Raw genomic sequence first — 16,552 nt, 5'->3', positions numbered from 1 at the left:
TCTCCCTCTCCCTCTCCCTCTCTCTCTAAAGTGCGCTCGGTTCCAAACTTTGTCTAAACTTTCACTTTCAGACAGCACGGCAAGGCGGGGTTACCGAGCGGCATGGAGTAGAGAGCGAGAGAGCGAGAGAGGAGGAGAGTCGGAGAGGAGAGGGAGCGAGCGAGTGAGCAGGGCGAGCGAGGAGGCAGCCAGAGAGGCGGCGGCGGCGGCGGCAGCGGCAGCTGAGGCGGCGGCGGCGGCGGCGGCGGCTGCAGCAGCGGCGCCGGGCTCCGGGCAGGCTCGCCCAGAGCTGGAGCGCGGCTCCCCCACTGCCCGGCCCAAGCTGAACTGAGCTGAGTCGCGCCTCACCGCGCCAGCCGCGGGCTCCTCGGACAGCGAGCGATGTACTCCCCGTACTGCCTCACCCAGGTAACCGGGCGCCGCCGCCCCCGCCCCGGGGCTGGGAGGGTGTGTACGCGCGCGCGCGTGGCTCCGTGTGAGGCTGTCTGCGAGTGGGTCCGGCTGCCTCCCGGAGACTGCATGTCGTGTCAGTCAGTCTGCGCGAGGGTGGTGTGTGCGAGACAGTGTGGAACGGCGGCTGTAGGCGCGCGTGTGCCAGGCTGCGTGTGTGTGTCTGCGAGAGTGTCAGGCTGCGAATGAGTGTGAGCGTGAGTGTGTGTCAGTGTCAGTGTCAATGTCGGGCTGGGGGTGGGAGAGCGTGTGGAGGGTGTGACTGCCAGGGGGAGGGGGGCCGGGGAAGCCCTCTCAGCGGGGCCTGGCGCTGCCCGCCTTAGTGCGGGGCTCTGCTCCCCGCTCCCCCACCGCTCCCCCCCACCCCCCTCCACAGGGCCCTGCCAGGCTCAGCTCGGCGGCCGCGGGGCGGGCCACACTCTCCAGGGCCTTTGTTTTCCTCCCCGCACATGGGCGCAGAGTTCAGAAAATGGCGCGTCTCCCAAATTTATTTCGGGAATAAAAAAGAGCCGGAGTCGCCGTGAGGCATAGACCGAGAGCAGCCCTCCCGGGCCGGCGGGCTGCAAGCTGCTGGGGGCGCTCGGCCTCCAGCCCCGGCTCGGACTCAGGCGGGCGGCGCTGACGGCCCCCTCGGGCACCGTGGCTCCTTCCCTTCGTCAATCCCTCCACAAGTCTTCCTCTCTGACTTCGTCTAGGTCTCGCCGCTGCCGGGGCTGCGATCTCCCGGCGCTCCACCTCCGGTTCCGATCCCAATCCGGGGCTCAGGCAGACAGAGTCTGACAGCGCAGAGGGCCTCCCTTCCCGCTAACTCCCGCGCCCGCTGCCTCCCCTCCCGGGCCTCTCTCCCCGCCCCCCGCTCACTCCATAAACTTTTTCCGCCGCAAACTTTCTAGCCAGCACAAGCTATGTGCGGCTTGTGGTAAAAAGGCAGAGCTTGAGTCGAGTCCTCTCCCGGCCCGACTCCCGAAGGACAGGAAATCCCCGTGCCTTCTGACCCCCAGCTCGGGTCCGGAGGTGACAGTGGGGTGGGGGGCGAACAGGGCTCCGCACTCTAAGCCAGAGCTTTACTCAATTAGGTGACAAGCTGTCTCAGACCCGAAGAGAAGACGCAACAGGCCCCGCGCCATAGAACGCAATAGAGAGCTTAACAAAACCCACGATTTAAGGACCCGCAGTGGGAGCTCAAGGCACAGACCGTGTTCACTGCTCTGCTCCGGGGCTTCCCTACGTGTGGACCCCACGAGTGAGAGGAAAGATCCACTTCTCTGTCGTCTCCACGCCCCGAGGCCCCATAACCCCAATCGCCCGACGTTCAATAAGGCCCTTCTGCCTAGCCCAGGGAAAGGGGTTCCTGGAAAGGGGAGCAAGGCCATAGAATTTGGGAATCCACCCCCTTTGGGAAGTCAGGTTTGTGGAAGTTTGGAGTGTCCCTCGGCCCCCTCGGGTGGTCTCAGGGAAGAGGTGACTCGAGTCTTCGGGACCTCCTCCGAGCGGGTGTAAGGATGGCTAGCAAAAAAGAGGAAGAGCCGATTACCGGGATCCTGGGGTTAGTGGGTGAGAGAGAGAGGGCAGGGCAGGGCAGGTGGGGGCCCTGAGCCTTCTCCTGGCTGAACTGAAGATCCCTGCATGGAAAGACGAGGCAGCTTCTCCGCGAGTCCGTCCTAGGACTTAGAGAATGTGAGTGAATGTGTGCATTGGAAATTTCTATCTACAATGTACCTCAGAGGGAGTGAATGTAGGCCTGTGTATTCATATGAATTATGGATGTGTGGATGTGTGAACTTCCTTTCTTTTTTACTCAGACTCTAGAATTCGGCTATTCCCGTTGGTGGAAGTGGCCGAATCTGAGGGGCTGTGCTTTGGGAGAGTGCAAGCCACTGGCCACCCTGCCTCTGACCCTTGAGCTGAGGCACTGGGACACCAACACCTCAGGCCCTGAAGACCTGCTGGGCCGAGCTTCTTAACTTTACAGCCTACTTCTCCGCCCGTAGCCCCCAGTTCTCCCCTTCAACCCATTAACCCTTAATGGCTGAGCTTGGGTTCTCAGCAGTCGCTCCTAGCCGACAAAACTTCAGTGTGGAGACAGAGGACTGTAAAGGAAGGGAGCTGGGAAACAGAGACTGATCCCTATTTGGAGAAAATAAGGCCCCAGTTCCCATAGGTTTAGATCTAACGTGCTTCACACTCGGGACCCAGGAGTTTTCCTTTGGCTTCCAAACCTTCTCGCTCTTCTTGCTGGCTCCGCTACTAGCCCACTGTCCCTAAGACCGATCCCATAGCTGAGAATCTTGCATTCTTTCCAGTGTCCCCCCAGCATACGCTGGCAAGTCCACTGGCTCCGCAATCTCTGGGCAGGGGCCTGAGCCCCGGCCCCCCTTCCCCCCAAGCACGGGTGTTTGTGGGCGAGGACGGCCCAGCCGCTGCCTAATTATCCATTTCCCAACTCTGTACTTTTCTTTTCAAGCCGCTCTAATGACCTGCAATTTTCTTTTCCTCCTTCCCTTTCCCCCTTTCCTCCTCTTCTCCATCTGTTAAACAAAAAAAGTAACTTTATCATCTTTCTCCTCTCCCTTGTTTCTATTTCTCTCTCTCTTCATGTCTCTAGCTCTAATCCTGGTTCCTGCCCGGGGTGTGGGGGTGTGGAGAAGGATAGGGAAGGGGGCAGTTGGAGCTGGGGTGAGTCCAAGGACTGGGAACCTAGGGGTGGCAGGGTAGGAAGCCCCGGCAGTCGGCTCTCATTTGCTTGGATTTCAGAATCGCTTTGGGCATAAAATATTGATTCTTCTGCTGACTTGCGGATGGAAAAAGGCAGGGAGACAGCATACCTGAACTGGGGCTGACACAGGGAGTGGTGGGAGACTCAGAGGACCTTCCCTCTCCAGGAAACCCCAGACCTTTTGCGGTGGGTTGGGGAGGGGAGCATTGGGGTATGTGTGAAGAGGAACTCGGAGCTGACTCGGGCTTCAAGTGATTTTTCGGGATTCCAAGTCTGAGCCAGTCAATCAACAATCTATCCGGGATTTGGGAGTGGGGTGGGTTTTATCACTTTCTAAAAAGAAAAAAAATAATGTAATGTCTCCCTCCAAAAAGAAAACTCATATTGACTCAGATGAAGGCAGAAAACGTTACAAAAACAAGGAGACAGCAAGAGAGAGAGGGTTGAGGAGTTTGGATGGGTGGAGAGGATCAAAGGAAACAGATTGGGCCTCCAATCCGGGTTCCTTAGCTCTTCGGCTCAAGGGTAGGTCAAACTGGGCCATCTCAGCCCTGACTTGTGGAGATTTCTCCCCTGTTCCACTGTCCCCCCACTCCAGTCAGGTTTCTCTATAGTGCATCCAACACCAGAGACTTTGATGGACCCAGAAAGTGGCTTGTGGAAAAACCCCTTTGGGTCCTAACCCCACACCAGGCTGCTGCCCCTTCCCTTTTTCTGTATGATCCTGGGACTGGACATGAAGGACAGTGGTCTTTTGTCTTTCTCCCTTTCTGTGTTCTCTCTGTATCTCTGTCTCCCTCTCCATCTCTGTCACTCTCTTTCTCTAAAACCAAAATTGGCTTTGATTTTAAAGTCAATAAATGAGCAGGAGCAGAGCAGAGCAGGGGCCCTAGTGGGGAAAGAGGAGAGAGGGAAGAGAAGGAGGAGGAGAAAGGGATGTAGAAAAAGAGAAGGAAAGGGGGGAAATAAAAGAGAGAGGAAAAAGATGGAGGAGGATAGAGAAAGGAGAAAGAAAGGGAGGAAAGAGATGGAAGAAGAGATCTTGAGAGGGAAGGAAGAAAAAAGAATGAGAAAGGGGAAAAGGTGAAGAGGAGCTGTAAAGAATGGAGAAAGGGGGAGATAGGAGGAAAAGAGATAAATGAGGAAAGAATGGGAGAAGGGTGAGGGAGAGGGAGTAATAGAGAGGAGAGGAGAAAAGACAAGGGAAGAGAGATGAAGAGTAGGGACAGAGAAAAGAAACAGAAAGTGACATGAGACAGAGGAAGAGAGATGGGTGAAGAGAGGAAAGGAGAAATATCTGGGGAGAAAGGAGACAGAGAAAGAGAGGCAGGGAGGGAAGGGAGCCAGAGGACTGAGGAATGGATAAAAGATGGGAGGAAGAAAGGGAAAATAATTTCTTGGGAAGAGCAGAGAAATCTGGGGCAGGAACAGTGGAGCCAGGGCCTGGAGGGGTTCAGAGCCTTGTCACCCAGACAAGACAGAGATGGATGGATGGATGAGAAACCCCATGTCACATAACAGAAACATGCATACACACAGAGATAAGAAGAGAAGCACATGTACATAGATATATGCTCACACAGGCATACAAAGAAACACATAGAAATAGATGGGGAATCATACCAACACAGAGGCACATGCTCACAAATATATGTAGATACAAACCCAGTTAGATGCTTACATACAGAAAAAAAATTATAGCTCACCCAAAGCTATAGGATTTATGTGAATTACTTACCTCATACTAGGTCTATGATAGGTGATAATACCTCTATTTTACAGATGAGAAAACTGATGTTGAGAGAGGTGAAGGAACTTGCTCAGGGTCTTATGTGTTGGAGCTAGATAGAACATGAACCAAGGACTTCTGGCTCCCAAATCAATTCTCTTTATATTGACCTAGGCTGCCTTATATACAGAAATACAAATGAACAGTCACACAAGGCACACATATAAAAACATAGACATGCATATAAACAGACATGCACATGACCACGTGTTCAAACGAGGTATATGACTCCAGGAGGATCCTGTAATATTGGAAAGTCCTTTCCCTGGTCTCCTGCCCCAGCCTTCTTAGGACTATTCACGTCATTCTGCTTAGGCTTCTACCCTTGTAAACCCCTGAACCTGGTTTCCTCCTATATGGAATGGCTCCTATTTGGAGAAGCTACCTCCCATTCCTTTTGCCCCTAAGGGCCTATTCCCCAGTCTTTCTTCCCCCTCCTCTCCCATTAAAACTCTTAAAGCCAGGAGACCCAAGTGGTGATCCTCAGAGTGACCTAGGCTGATGTGACTGAGCCTCATCCATCCTTGTGGCCATACTGAAAAGGGGTGGGCAAGGGCACACTTGGCTATTCCAATTCAGTCTGATCAATTGATTGCTTCGTGTGTGCCAGGGCACTGTGCTTAGTACCCTGTCTTACTGGAGGTGGGGATGGGATGGGAGATACAGGAGGACAGGAGAAAGGGGTGAAAATCAGCATGAGGGAACTTGAGGACAGGATGGTTGGCGGCATGTGGGAGAACCTAGAGGGGCATGATAGTCACCTCTGGCCTGTGGGTGTGGAGCTGCAGGAGGTGGGACACTGAAACAGAGACCTTCATTCCGGATGGGAAGGAGTTGTCCAGGAGGAGCCATCTAGGGTACCATCTAGGGTAGCATCTAGCGACAGAGTAAAAGGGCTGATCTCCAGAAAACCGAGTCCACAGAGTATACAGAAATAGGAGCCCAAGTAGCCAGGTGGAGGAGGGAGGAGGGAGCTGCTTTAAAAATAGGGGCTAGAATGGGAAGGAGGGTAGAGATCAGGAAGGGCAAGAAGGAAGCCATCTTGGGGAAAGCTTTAGGGCCTGAGCTAGGAGTCAGAAGGTTGAGTCAAACCCCCTTCCTTGGGTGAAGGAATGAAATGAAGACACGTGGCTCGTATCTGTGCAGATTGGAGTTATCTGGACAAAGAAGGCCATAGTAAGACGCTAGCAGAGGAGGGGGACAAGGAAACTATGAGAAAGATGGAGCAGGATTATGGGGGGAAAAACTATACAACCACAGACACAAAGAAGAAAGGATTAAATTAGACCAAGTACTGTGAATCCTGGTGTCAAGATATCTATGGAAACGTTGGCCAAAAAGGGGACGATGGCACACCAGAAGACTGAGTTGGCTAATACATGGCACACTGCTCTGACAAGGTCCCGAATAAGGCCTTTTGATTGCCATCTCAGCTTTTCTGGGCCCTCTATTTCATTGCTTCTCAGAGGAGAGAGGTCCCTCACACCCAATCTGAATTAAGTCCCCTGGACTCCACGATCTACTCCTTCTCTTCCCTGTAGGTGGGGGGTGTATACATACATGTATGTATATTAATTTTGTGATGAGGCTCTGGGAAAGGGGTCAGACTGTGTTTTGGTTTTTGTTTCTTTTGTTTCTCGACTCTCTCTCCATGTCTCTGCTGTTATTCTCATAATGATCTCACCTGCTGCTCTGTTCTTGTTCAGTTTCCTCCCCAGACATAGAATCTAAGGCAGGAAGATGGGAGAAGGCTCTCCCAAGCCCCATCCTGGTTCTCAGGAAAGGCCCCTTGGATTCAGGTTTGTGGGACAGGGGCTGTGTTAGCCTCTCTCCCCTGAGGGTAAGGCACAGAGGAACGGAGCAAAGCACTTTTCTACCAAACCAGTCCCTGTGGTCATGGCACTGTAGATTATGGTAATAGAGCCCGAGCTTGGTGGGAGTGGCAGGAGGGGGTGGGAGATGAGCTTTGTAGCCATACTGACGAGTGGGCATCCTTGTGTCTGTCGCTTTTCTCTGGTGATTTTTGTGCCTCTTCCTCTAAGCTTGTTGGTTTGTGTGTAATTGTGATGGTGGTAGTGGGGATGCCTCCATCGAACATCTCTGTCCATCTGTATATTTTTCTTGGCACACAGTGGTAACAGGGTACAGTGGAAAGATCTGTGTCTGGAGTCAGGAGGTCCACAGTTTTAATTCTGCCTCTACCACATTCTGAATGTGGCATTAGTCAGGTCACTTTACCTTGCTTAGGCTCAGTTTCCCTTTGTAAAATGGGGAGAATCATCCCTGTCTAGCCTAGCCCCGTTCATGAGTTGTGAGGATCTAATAAGATAAATAAAAGTTGTAAAATGGTTTTGTGAAGTATTCTTCACATGAGAGGAAGCACAGATATTTTTTGCAATTATAGGTCCATCCATGTCATTGTGTCCTTCTGAGTACTTAGAGAATTTCATCAGCCCTTTCCTCTGGCGGGCCCTGGTGCTAAAGCCTAGCAAGGCCCACTGGCAGTTCCGTACATAGAGGTAAGCTGGACAGGCGGGTGGCCTGTGCTCACTAGCTTTTTCCATGAGGGGGAGGGACCTGGTATAGATGCCAGGTTTGTTCTATGTCCAGAGAAGCTACCTCCATGAAGGCAGGACCAAAGCTGTAGAAGCCTCAGCTTAGTCTGTTGAGCCCTGTTGAGCCCAGTCCTTCTCTGGACACCCCACACCTGGGCCAGGTGGCTTAAAGCTTCTCCCTACACCTTCTCCCCAGCAGAGACACTGCTCTGTGTGTGTGTGTGTGTGTGTGTGTGTGTGTGTGTGTAAGGGAATCAAGCAGTAGGATGAGAGGAGAGATGGAAAGCAGTTGGACAGACCTCGCTCTGTCTACTCTGTGGCTCCTTCTGTCCATTTGAGATTGATTTTGGCCACTTCTCTGAATCTGCCCTGTGATTACCATGGCTGTCTGTCTATCCAGCTTGGGCATCCCCTCTCTTCTTTTAGATCCAGATTGTCTTATCTGTGGAGTACTAGCAATCTCCTTATCTCAAAGGGTGCCGAGGCCTTTATCAGCAAAAAGTTTTAAGTGATAAGAATTTGACAGCTTTCTTTCTTTCTTTCTTTCTTTCTTTCTTTCTTTCTTTCTTTCTTTCTTTCTTTCTTTCTTTCTTTCTTTCTTTCTTTCTTTCTTTCTTTCTTTCTTTCTTTCTTTCTTTCTTTCTTTCTTTCTTTCTTTCTTTCTTTCTTTCTTTCTTTCTTTCTTTCTTTCTTTCTTTCTCTCTCTCTCTCTCTCTCTCTCTCTCTCTCTCTCCCCCTCCTTTTTTTCCCTCCTCTCCTTTCTCTCACTGGCTTTCTCCCCCCTCCTGCCAAATGCATTTTGGCCCTGACTGAATATCTCTCCTTCCTCATTTTTGGCTCCAGCCCGAGCACTAAGAAGAGAAGGTCTCGAAGTCCTCCATTCTCCTCAGCCTCCACCTCTGCTACCACCAGTCACTAGAAGATCCTTTAGAGCTGGGAAATGGATTCTGTTTTGGGACTGGAGCATCTATATGTGGAGGGAGGGGCTTTGGGATGAGTGCTAGGCAGGGCAAATGACTGCAATTTATTTTTTTAGGAGTGGGAGAGGAGGTAAAGCATTATCAGATGGGGATGGGGTAGAGGGTAGGAGAAAGCAAACATTTTGGGCGTTTGGACAATTTTACTACCAGACTCCTTTGGAGAAAGTTACAGGTGGCACGGTGGTCATTGCCTGGGGAAGGGGTGAAACCTTCTCACCTTCCTCCTGGTACCAGTGGCAGGGGAGGACAGGCTGACAGTGCCTAGCTAAGAGGACAAGCCTTGAGAACTGGTGAGGGCTAGGCAGGGGGTGGGGGGTGATGAGGGACTGGGCAGTGGGGGAGGAATGTCTCTTCCCAAAGTAAAGTCTGGTTGCTCATTGGGCTGGCAGAGAGCCGTGGGGCTGCAGCTGTGTACTGAGCTCTGAGCTGCCGCAGTCACTACCACCGGCAGTGAGGGAGGCAGGCAGCACTGCGGCCTACCACAGCCAATCAGAAGCCTCAGTTTCGCTAGGGATTACCACCACCCCCCAGGCCCCACCCCAGGGGGAACTGAGCTGGGAGGTAGCCAGTAGGTGGGTGGGACTGGGTGCCCCTCCAGACACAGATCACCAAAGAGGGGTTGAGGTAAGCAGCGGAAAATATCCACCCTAGGACTGGACCAAAGCTGCCTTGAAACCCCTTTTCCTGGGGTATAGTGCCAACTCCCTGCACAGACCAGGGGGAGAAAGCCTAATCCAGAATGTTCCCTTCCCCTCCACAAACAAGGGAAACCAGGCCGAGTGGGCCCAAAGGGCCTGGTATCAGGGAGGCGTCCACTAGGGTCTCATAGAGGTTCAAGGAGAAAAGGTATTATCGAGGTATAGAAAGTCTGTCAGAGGACTAAGAGACCCCAAATAGATTCCAAGATCCCTAGAGTAAGGCCTTTATAAGCTAATTCTTGAGTTTGGGCTAGACAGGCAGATAAAGGGGAAGATGGAAGCCAAGTAATCTAGATTTTGGGTCAAAAAGCTTCTTTGGCGTAAATCAGGATTAAAAAAATGTTTTTGTGTGTTTGTGTTCTGCATCCCTTTTGACAGTCTGATGAAGCCTTTGACCCCTTTTCCCAGAATAATACTTTTAAATCAAACACAATATAAAATACATTACAAAGGGGATTACAAAGAAAATCAATTAATTAAATGACAGTTGTCAAAATATCTAAAAACAAGTTCATGAATCCCAGGTAAAAAATCTGTAGTCAAAACTATCTAGTACTAACAGACTAATCCTGTTCCCGTCTTTATTTTCTATCTCTCTGTCCATTCATCCATATATATGAAAGTTGATGCCCGGAACACTACAGCAAGACCCACTTGCTCAGACCCACATAGACATCTTAACATACATGTACAGAGAAAAACATATTCCAAGGAACAGAAGAATTTACAAGCCACCAGATTATAGAGAAGCTTCAGGCTCCAAGCACTGCTGTTCTCGCCTCCTTTCTCTCTACTCCTTCAGTGTGTCTGTCAGTAGTGGGGAGAGGTTTGGGCCCCAGGAGAGATCTGCTACCCAGTAAAAAGGTTAGGACATGACTTAGTAAAATGATGGGGAGGCACTCATTGAGTTAGTAAATCCTTCCATTCCTTGGTGTGCCATTAGGCCCAAAGAACATCTGTGCTGTGGAGAATGTGGGACGGAGCTCAGGTCCCATCCACTCATTCATGCCAATTGCCTCCCTCCTTCTCTCTTTGTCCTAAGGCTGGGGGAAGAAGAGTCTCCTTGGGCTTAACTCTAGGCCCCAATAACCTTTCTTGAGAAAGGGTGGGAGAGGACCAGAGATACCATCAGCTCCATATCCAACTTTTGTACCAGGGCCTTTCCTAGCCTCCTAGGCTGCTGGGTAGTGCCTTTCCCTCCGAGAGTACCTTCCATCTACTTCCTATAAGGTTCCTGTTATTTAAAAATTACCTTCTCCATTAGGATCTAGGGTACTTGGAGAGCAGCTGCTTTCTTTTGCTTTCCTTTCAGTCTCCAAGAATACAAAGTGCCTGACACATGGTAATAATGAATAACAGTAAGTAATAAATAACAAAAATAAATGATTGTTGACCAAAAATCAATAATGGTAAATAACAAAAATAAATGATTGTTGACCAATAATCAATAATAGTAAATAACAAAAATAAATGATTATTGGCCAATAAGCAATAATAGTAAATAACAAAAATAAATGATTATTGATCAATAATAGTAAATAACAAAGATAAATCATTGTTGACCAATAATCAATAATAGTAAATAATAAAAATAAATGATTGTTGACCAAAAATCAATAATAGTAAATAACAAAAATAAATGATTGTTGACCAATAATCAATAATAGTAAATAACAAAAATAAATGATTGTTGACCAATAATCAATAACAGTAAATAACAAAAATAAATGATTATTGATCAATAATAGTAAATAACAAAGATAAATTATTGTTGACCAATAATCAATAATAATAAATAACAAAAATAAATTATTGTTAACCAATAATAAATAATAGTAAATAACAAAAATAAATTATTATTGACCAATAATCAATAATAATAAATAACAATAATAAATGATTATTGACCAGCTCTACACATGATGTCAGAGATGAGACTCCTATACAGTCTTTCTCTCAGGATGAAAACCTATGTTGAATGGGAACCTCCATCTAGTGGAAAAGGCATTCCTATAGTCTCCTTGAAATCTTGCTAAGGTACATAAGGTAATAATTCAATTTGGTAAACATTTCTTACATGCTCCCTATGTATGAGGCACTGTGCTAAGCTCCAGGATACAAAAAAGAGGCAGAAGAGAAACTCCCTGCCCTCAAGGAGCTTGCAACCTAAAGGAGAACAGGTAAACAAATATATACAAAGCAAGTGATATAAAGGATAAATAGGAAATAATTAAAAAGAGGGAAAACCATGGAATTAAGAAGAGTTAGGGAAGGTTTCCTAGAGAAGGTGGGATTTTAATTGGGACTTAATGGAAGCCAGGAAGGCCAGTAGCTGGAGAGGAGGAGTATTCCAAGAATGAGGGACAGCCAGAGAAAATGTCTGGAGCCAAGAGTGCCTTTTTTGTGGAACAGACAGGAGGCCAGTGTCTCTGGATTAAAGAGAATGAGTCCAGAAACATGGTGTAAAATGACTGGAAACGAAGAGGGGGGGGCAGGTTATGAAGGGCTTTGAATGCCAAACATTGTTTTGTATTTGCTCCTGGAGGCAATAGAGAGCCTGTAGAGTTTATGGATTGTGTATGTAATGGGGGACAGGGATAGAGGGGTGATGATCAGACCTTCATTTGAGTAAAATTGATTTATTTAGTGGTTGAATGGAAAATGGATTGGAGTGGTGAGAGACTTAAGGCAGGTAGATCCACTTGCCATCCAGGCATGATGTGATGAGGGGCTTGTACCAGGGTAGTAGCAGTGTCAGATGAGAAAAGGGGATATATTCAAGAGATATTAGTAAAGTCATAGGATTACAGAGTTGGAAATGACCCTGAGATCATCTCTAACTATTCATTTTACAAATGAGGAAACTGAATCCAAGAGGGGATAAGGGACCTGCTAAAGGTCTCACAGCAGAGCCAGTACTTGAATTTAATTTGATCTCTGGATGGAGCCATGGAACTTTCTTCTCTCCTCTCTGTACCATAAATGTCTCTATGGACCTTAAGTTCCATTCATTGACCTTTTTTTTTTTTTCAGGAAAAACAGTACTTTCAAGAACCTCAAAGCTAACTCTTTTCACCTCTTAATTTTAGTTGCTCCATTTTACATCCTGACTTTGGTCTCCCAACTGTCCTCCTGACCATTTAAACAAAGGAGAAATGGATTTATCTTGAGGCCTACTTTGACCTACAGATCCTTCAGAGAGAATTTGTAGGGGGAAGTCACAGCTCAGGATCAGGTTCCTCCCAATGCATTTGTTTCTCTCTGGCATGCTTGACCATTTCTATCCTGGTTGGTCTTTCCCTAGGAAGCCAAACTGAGGAATTTGGTATTCAGGAGTTTGAATCACTATCATTGCCTTTCCCCCAAAGATCCTCTTCAGATATGCTCCTCTTCCCCACCCCACCATCCCCTTACCTCCAATATATCCCATTTCCTTTAGGAACATTCTGATATCTGGTCAGAATTAAACTTGAAAAGTATGTTGGATTGTGAGTCAAATCTATGTCCTATTCTAGGCTTTGACCTTAACTGGCTGTATAATCTTGGGGAAGTCCCTTCTCCTCTCAGGGCCTCAAATTTCTTACCTATCAAAGAGGGGACTAAATGAGATAATCTCTAAGGCCCTAAAATTTTATTACTGGGTGATTCCCTGAGGTATACATGCTTATCTCTTAACCTAGATGAGGTTGGGTTATTATTTTGGCCTCTTTCTCCTTAGGTAGGATTTTCCTGGTCTTCTAGTCTGTGGTTAATTAGGGAATAAAATTCCCCTGAACCTTGGGTGCCATAAATAATAATTTCTCATATGCATTTTTACAGTTTACAAAGCATTTTCACATTCATCACCTCAATGGATTCATACAACAGCCTTATGAGACATGAAGGGCAAGTGTGATGCCCATTTAACTGAGGAAAGAACAAGCTACAAGCCTTTCATCAGAAGGCTGGGCAAATGAAATTCAGAGAATCATATTGATTTGAAGTTTTTAGCTACAGCAAAAAATGAAGACCATTTTCTAAGGTGCAAAGATTGCTAAGAGCTTTGGTAGAGGGAAAAAGTCATATTAGGAGATCACAGATCCTTAAAAATATTGATGAAATATAAGGAAACTGGTACCCAAACAGATAAAGTGATTTGCCCAATGCCATATAGCTGAGACTTGAACCCTACTGTCCTGAGTCCTGGATATAATGTAAACTGGCTCATCCACTCTGAGATATGGTATGAATCCGGGTTTGTCATAGGGCTTCTATTTAGAAATGTAAATCAGAGCTTTGCCTGTCTCCCTTCTCTAGGCTCTGTGAAGCTGTCTCTGAGTAACAGTTTACTGTTGGATTGGGGGTGGGGGGTGCTACATTGCATATACTGGGCAGCTGACATGCCCAGGAGTGGCATGTCCACCTGGGCACCTAGATTTAGCTATCCAGCCCCATTCCTCCCCCCCAGCAGATTTATTTTTACCCTTGGTCCAGTGGTCAGGTCTGTGCCAGGGTCTTGCCTAGGAGGCCAACTCTTGGTGATTCCATAGCATTTTCTGCCTTATGGGTCCCCCTATTTACTGTTACCCATCTTCTCGGGCTCCTACAGGGTGCCAGGATCAGAATCTGATTTTCAGGGGGGTGTCTCCCAAGATGTCCAGACTATCCTCCCTCCCCACAATGGTGGGAGGGGTAGGATGGGCAGCAGCAGTGGGCATGGTGGCATTTGGCCTGGCATAGTGCCTGCCCCCATCCCCCACTCAGTACCCAGGGAGAAGACCAAGCGGCTGCTGCTGCCAGTCTGCTTTTTGTAGCGTTGGGGGTTGGGTGGAGGGGAGTGGGCACTGGGAAGATCAGGACCTGATCTCTTCCCTTTTCCTATCTCCCATTCATCCTGTGCCATGGAGCACCAGATTTTCCCCCTCTCATGGTGGCACTGCTTTCTGAAATGCAACACCTTCTCTCCCATTTCATCATTGCTTTATATAAATGAGAAGAACCTGCTCCTTCTCCCTCTGCCATCTTCCTTCCCCCTCCATCTCTGTCTCTCTCCCTCACTCACTCGGAGTCTGTCTCTCCTTTCGTTCTGTAATGGCTGGGTTTTTGGCATCTCCTCTACCCTCCCCCTCCCCCACTCCCCGCTGGCCTACAGCTCTGGCTCTGGCTCTGCTTCCAAGCCATTCTCTCCCCTGGCTTTTTGGCTTTTTGTGTTGATCTGAGCTCTGTGTTCCCCAAAAAGGGATCTCTGAGGGAGGGGGTGCCAGATTTTGCCATGGAAAAACTGGACCGAATGACTGCCCCCCTCCCATGCCTGTGGTACTATTGTGAGGGGCAGCTAGCTAGCATTGCTTGGTGAACCTCTAGAGGGTCTGTGTTTGTGTGAATGTGTGTGTGGAGTGAGAGAGAGTGTGAGAGAGAGAGGAGAGAGGGAGGGAGAGAGAAAGAGAAGAGAGAGGGAGAGAAAGGGAGAGAGAGTGAGGAAAGAGAGAAAGAGACACATATAGAGACAGAGAGAAAGAGAGAAAGAAAAAGAGAGAGGAGAGAGGGAGGGAGGGAGAGAGATAAAGAAAGAGAAGAGAGAGGGAGGGAGAGAGAGAAAGAGAAGAGAGAGGGAGAGAAAGGAAGTGAAGAAAGAGAGAGAGAAAGGGAGAGAGTGAGATGAGAGAGAAAGAGACACACAGAGAGACAGAGAGAAAGAAAGAGAGAAAGAAAAAGAGAGAGGAGAGAGGGAGGGAGAGAGATAAAGAAAGAGAAGAGAGAGGGAGAGAGAGGAGAGGGAGGGAGAGAAAGGGAGTGGGGAAAGAGAGAGAGAAAGGGAGAGTGAGATGAGAGAGAAAGAGACACACAGAGACAGAGAGAAAGAGAGAGAAAGGGGACAGAGGGAGAGTTAGGAAAGAGAGAGAGAGAGAGACAGAGAGAGGGGGGGGAAGAGGGAGAAAGAGGATGGGAGAGAAGAGAGGAGACTGTGAGAAAGAGAAGGATGAAGAGGAAAGAGGAGAGGGAGAAGAGAGGGGAGAGAGACCCTCAACTACAGGCATGATGCCACCCTCCCATCTTTTCTCAATTTTTCCTTTAAGCTGGGTATACATGTGATTGTGCTGCCAATACCAGGAGGGTGAGGTTGTCTTCTCCCTCCCCTATCTCTCTGACCCCTCTATTTTCCTCATTCTCACCTCTATTATATTTATTCTCAGATCTCCTTCTCTAGTCAGGTGTAAGCTTAAAGGCAGAGATTGTTATTATTATTTGTTTCTATCCTAGGGCCTAGCTCTGTGCTTTGTTCATGGGCCACAGGCACTAATAGGCTCTGTAGAATGTTTGCTGAATGAAGGTGGAATGAGAATAAGTTTGGAGAGAGTTTAGTGACAGATTCTTACACTGTCCTGGACTCTAGCTTTCAGTGGACACATGGACCAGGCTGATTCTTCAATTCTTTTCTGGGTTCTGCCATGCCAAAGGTCTCAGGGCAGTATGAAGCAAGTGGGGAGATAAGGGAGGGGGAAGGGATTAGTTGAGACACCAAAGGGGATCAACCACTGGTATTTGGGAGTGTTCTCCCCCCTTCCCCAAGCCTCCAAGGTTGAGGGGGGGCTCTGCCCTGGAGTTTGGGAGGGGTTGGTGGGGTTCTTTACCCTAGCCTTGGGCACACATGCCCATCTCCTCCCCCAGCTCTGAACTGGTACTGGCCTTGACCTTAATCTTGAGTAGGGCTGGACTGGTCCTATGGGCTGAGGGGCAAAGGGACACGAAGAAGAGGCCTGGGGCTTGGGAGGGGGCTGGGCTGGATGCAGAAGAAAGCGGGGTGGTGGTCAGGCAATGCCCAAAAGGCAGCTATGCCCCCCATGGGGTGAGGGGCATTGGAAGAACCGGTTTACTGCCCTCCCCACCCCCCACCAGCTCCCTGCTCCTCTGCACAAAACAAAGTTTGCTAAGTTACTTACAATGTTATTTGAGGACGGGCTGGCGTGAGCCCAGAGCGGGCTGTGGAAACTTGTTTTTCGCCGCCGTTGCTGTGGAGTATTAAAGACACACTATCTGAGGGGGGTGGAGGGGTGGGTGCTCCCGACACTGCTTCCCCTTATGCCCTGGTGTGCTGGGGGGTGGTCCTGCGTACCCAGGTTGGGGCACGGCACAGAAACACTGGCATCTTTGGAGGGGGGGTTGGAGATATGTCTGGTGAGGGGTACTTGGGTAAGAGCCCCTGCTCTGCCAGGCCTTTTTCGGGGAGGGGGGAGACAGCAACAAGGGTCCTTCCTGACTGCCTTATACCCAGCTCTGCCTAGAACAGGGTGGCTCAGCTTCCTTGCCACATTTACACCTAGCCAACACACTGAAGCACACACTCGAATGTAGTTACACACTGAAGCACACACTCATCTCCTCGC

The 16,552-nt window shown here is 48.8% G+C and overlaps 1 protein-coding gene across 4 annotated transcripts in view; it reads left to right on the top strand.

The window, feature by feature from the left end:
* The window catches only part of NFIX (nuclear factor I X), a 120,792-nt gene continuing 104,240 nt past the window's right edge, over positions 1 to 16,552 (top strand). Inside the window, exon 1 of one of the 4 annotated variants that reach the window (XM_056822656.1) lies at positions 1 to 408. In XM_056822656.1, the coding sequence (XP_056678634.1) occupies positions 382 to 408 (27 nt within the window). In that variant the 5' untranslated portion in view covers positions 1 to 381. The remainder of the gene's footprint in view (positions 409 to 16,552) is intronic. The other 3 variants (XM_056822654.1, XM_056822660.1, XM_056822658.1) reach the window with 3 other exon arrangements.

Source organism: Monodelphis domestica, chromosome 3, assembly GCF_027887165.1.
Source record: "Monodelphis domestica isolate mMonDom1 chromosome 3, mMonDom1.pri, whole genome shotgun sequence".
NCBI lineage: Eukaryota > Metazoa > Chordata > Mammalia > Didelphimorphia > Didelphidae > Monodelphis > Monodelphis domestica.
The sequence above is the reverse complement of the archived record's forward strand: the minus strand, read 5'-3'. Positions and strand labels throughout refer to the sequence as shown.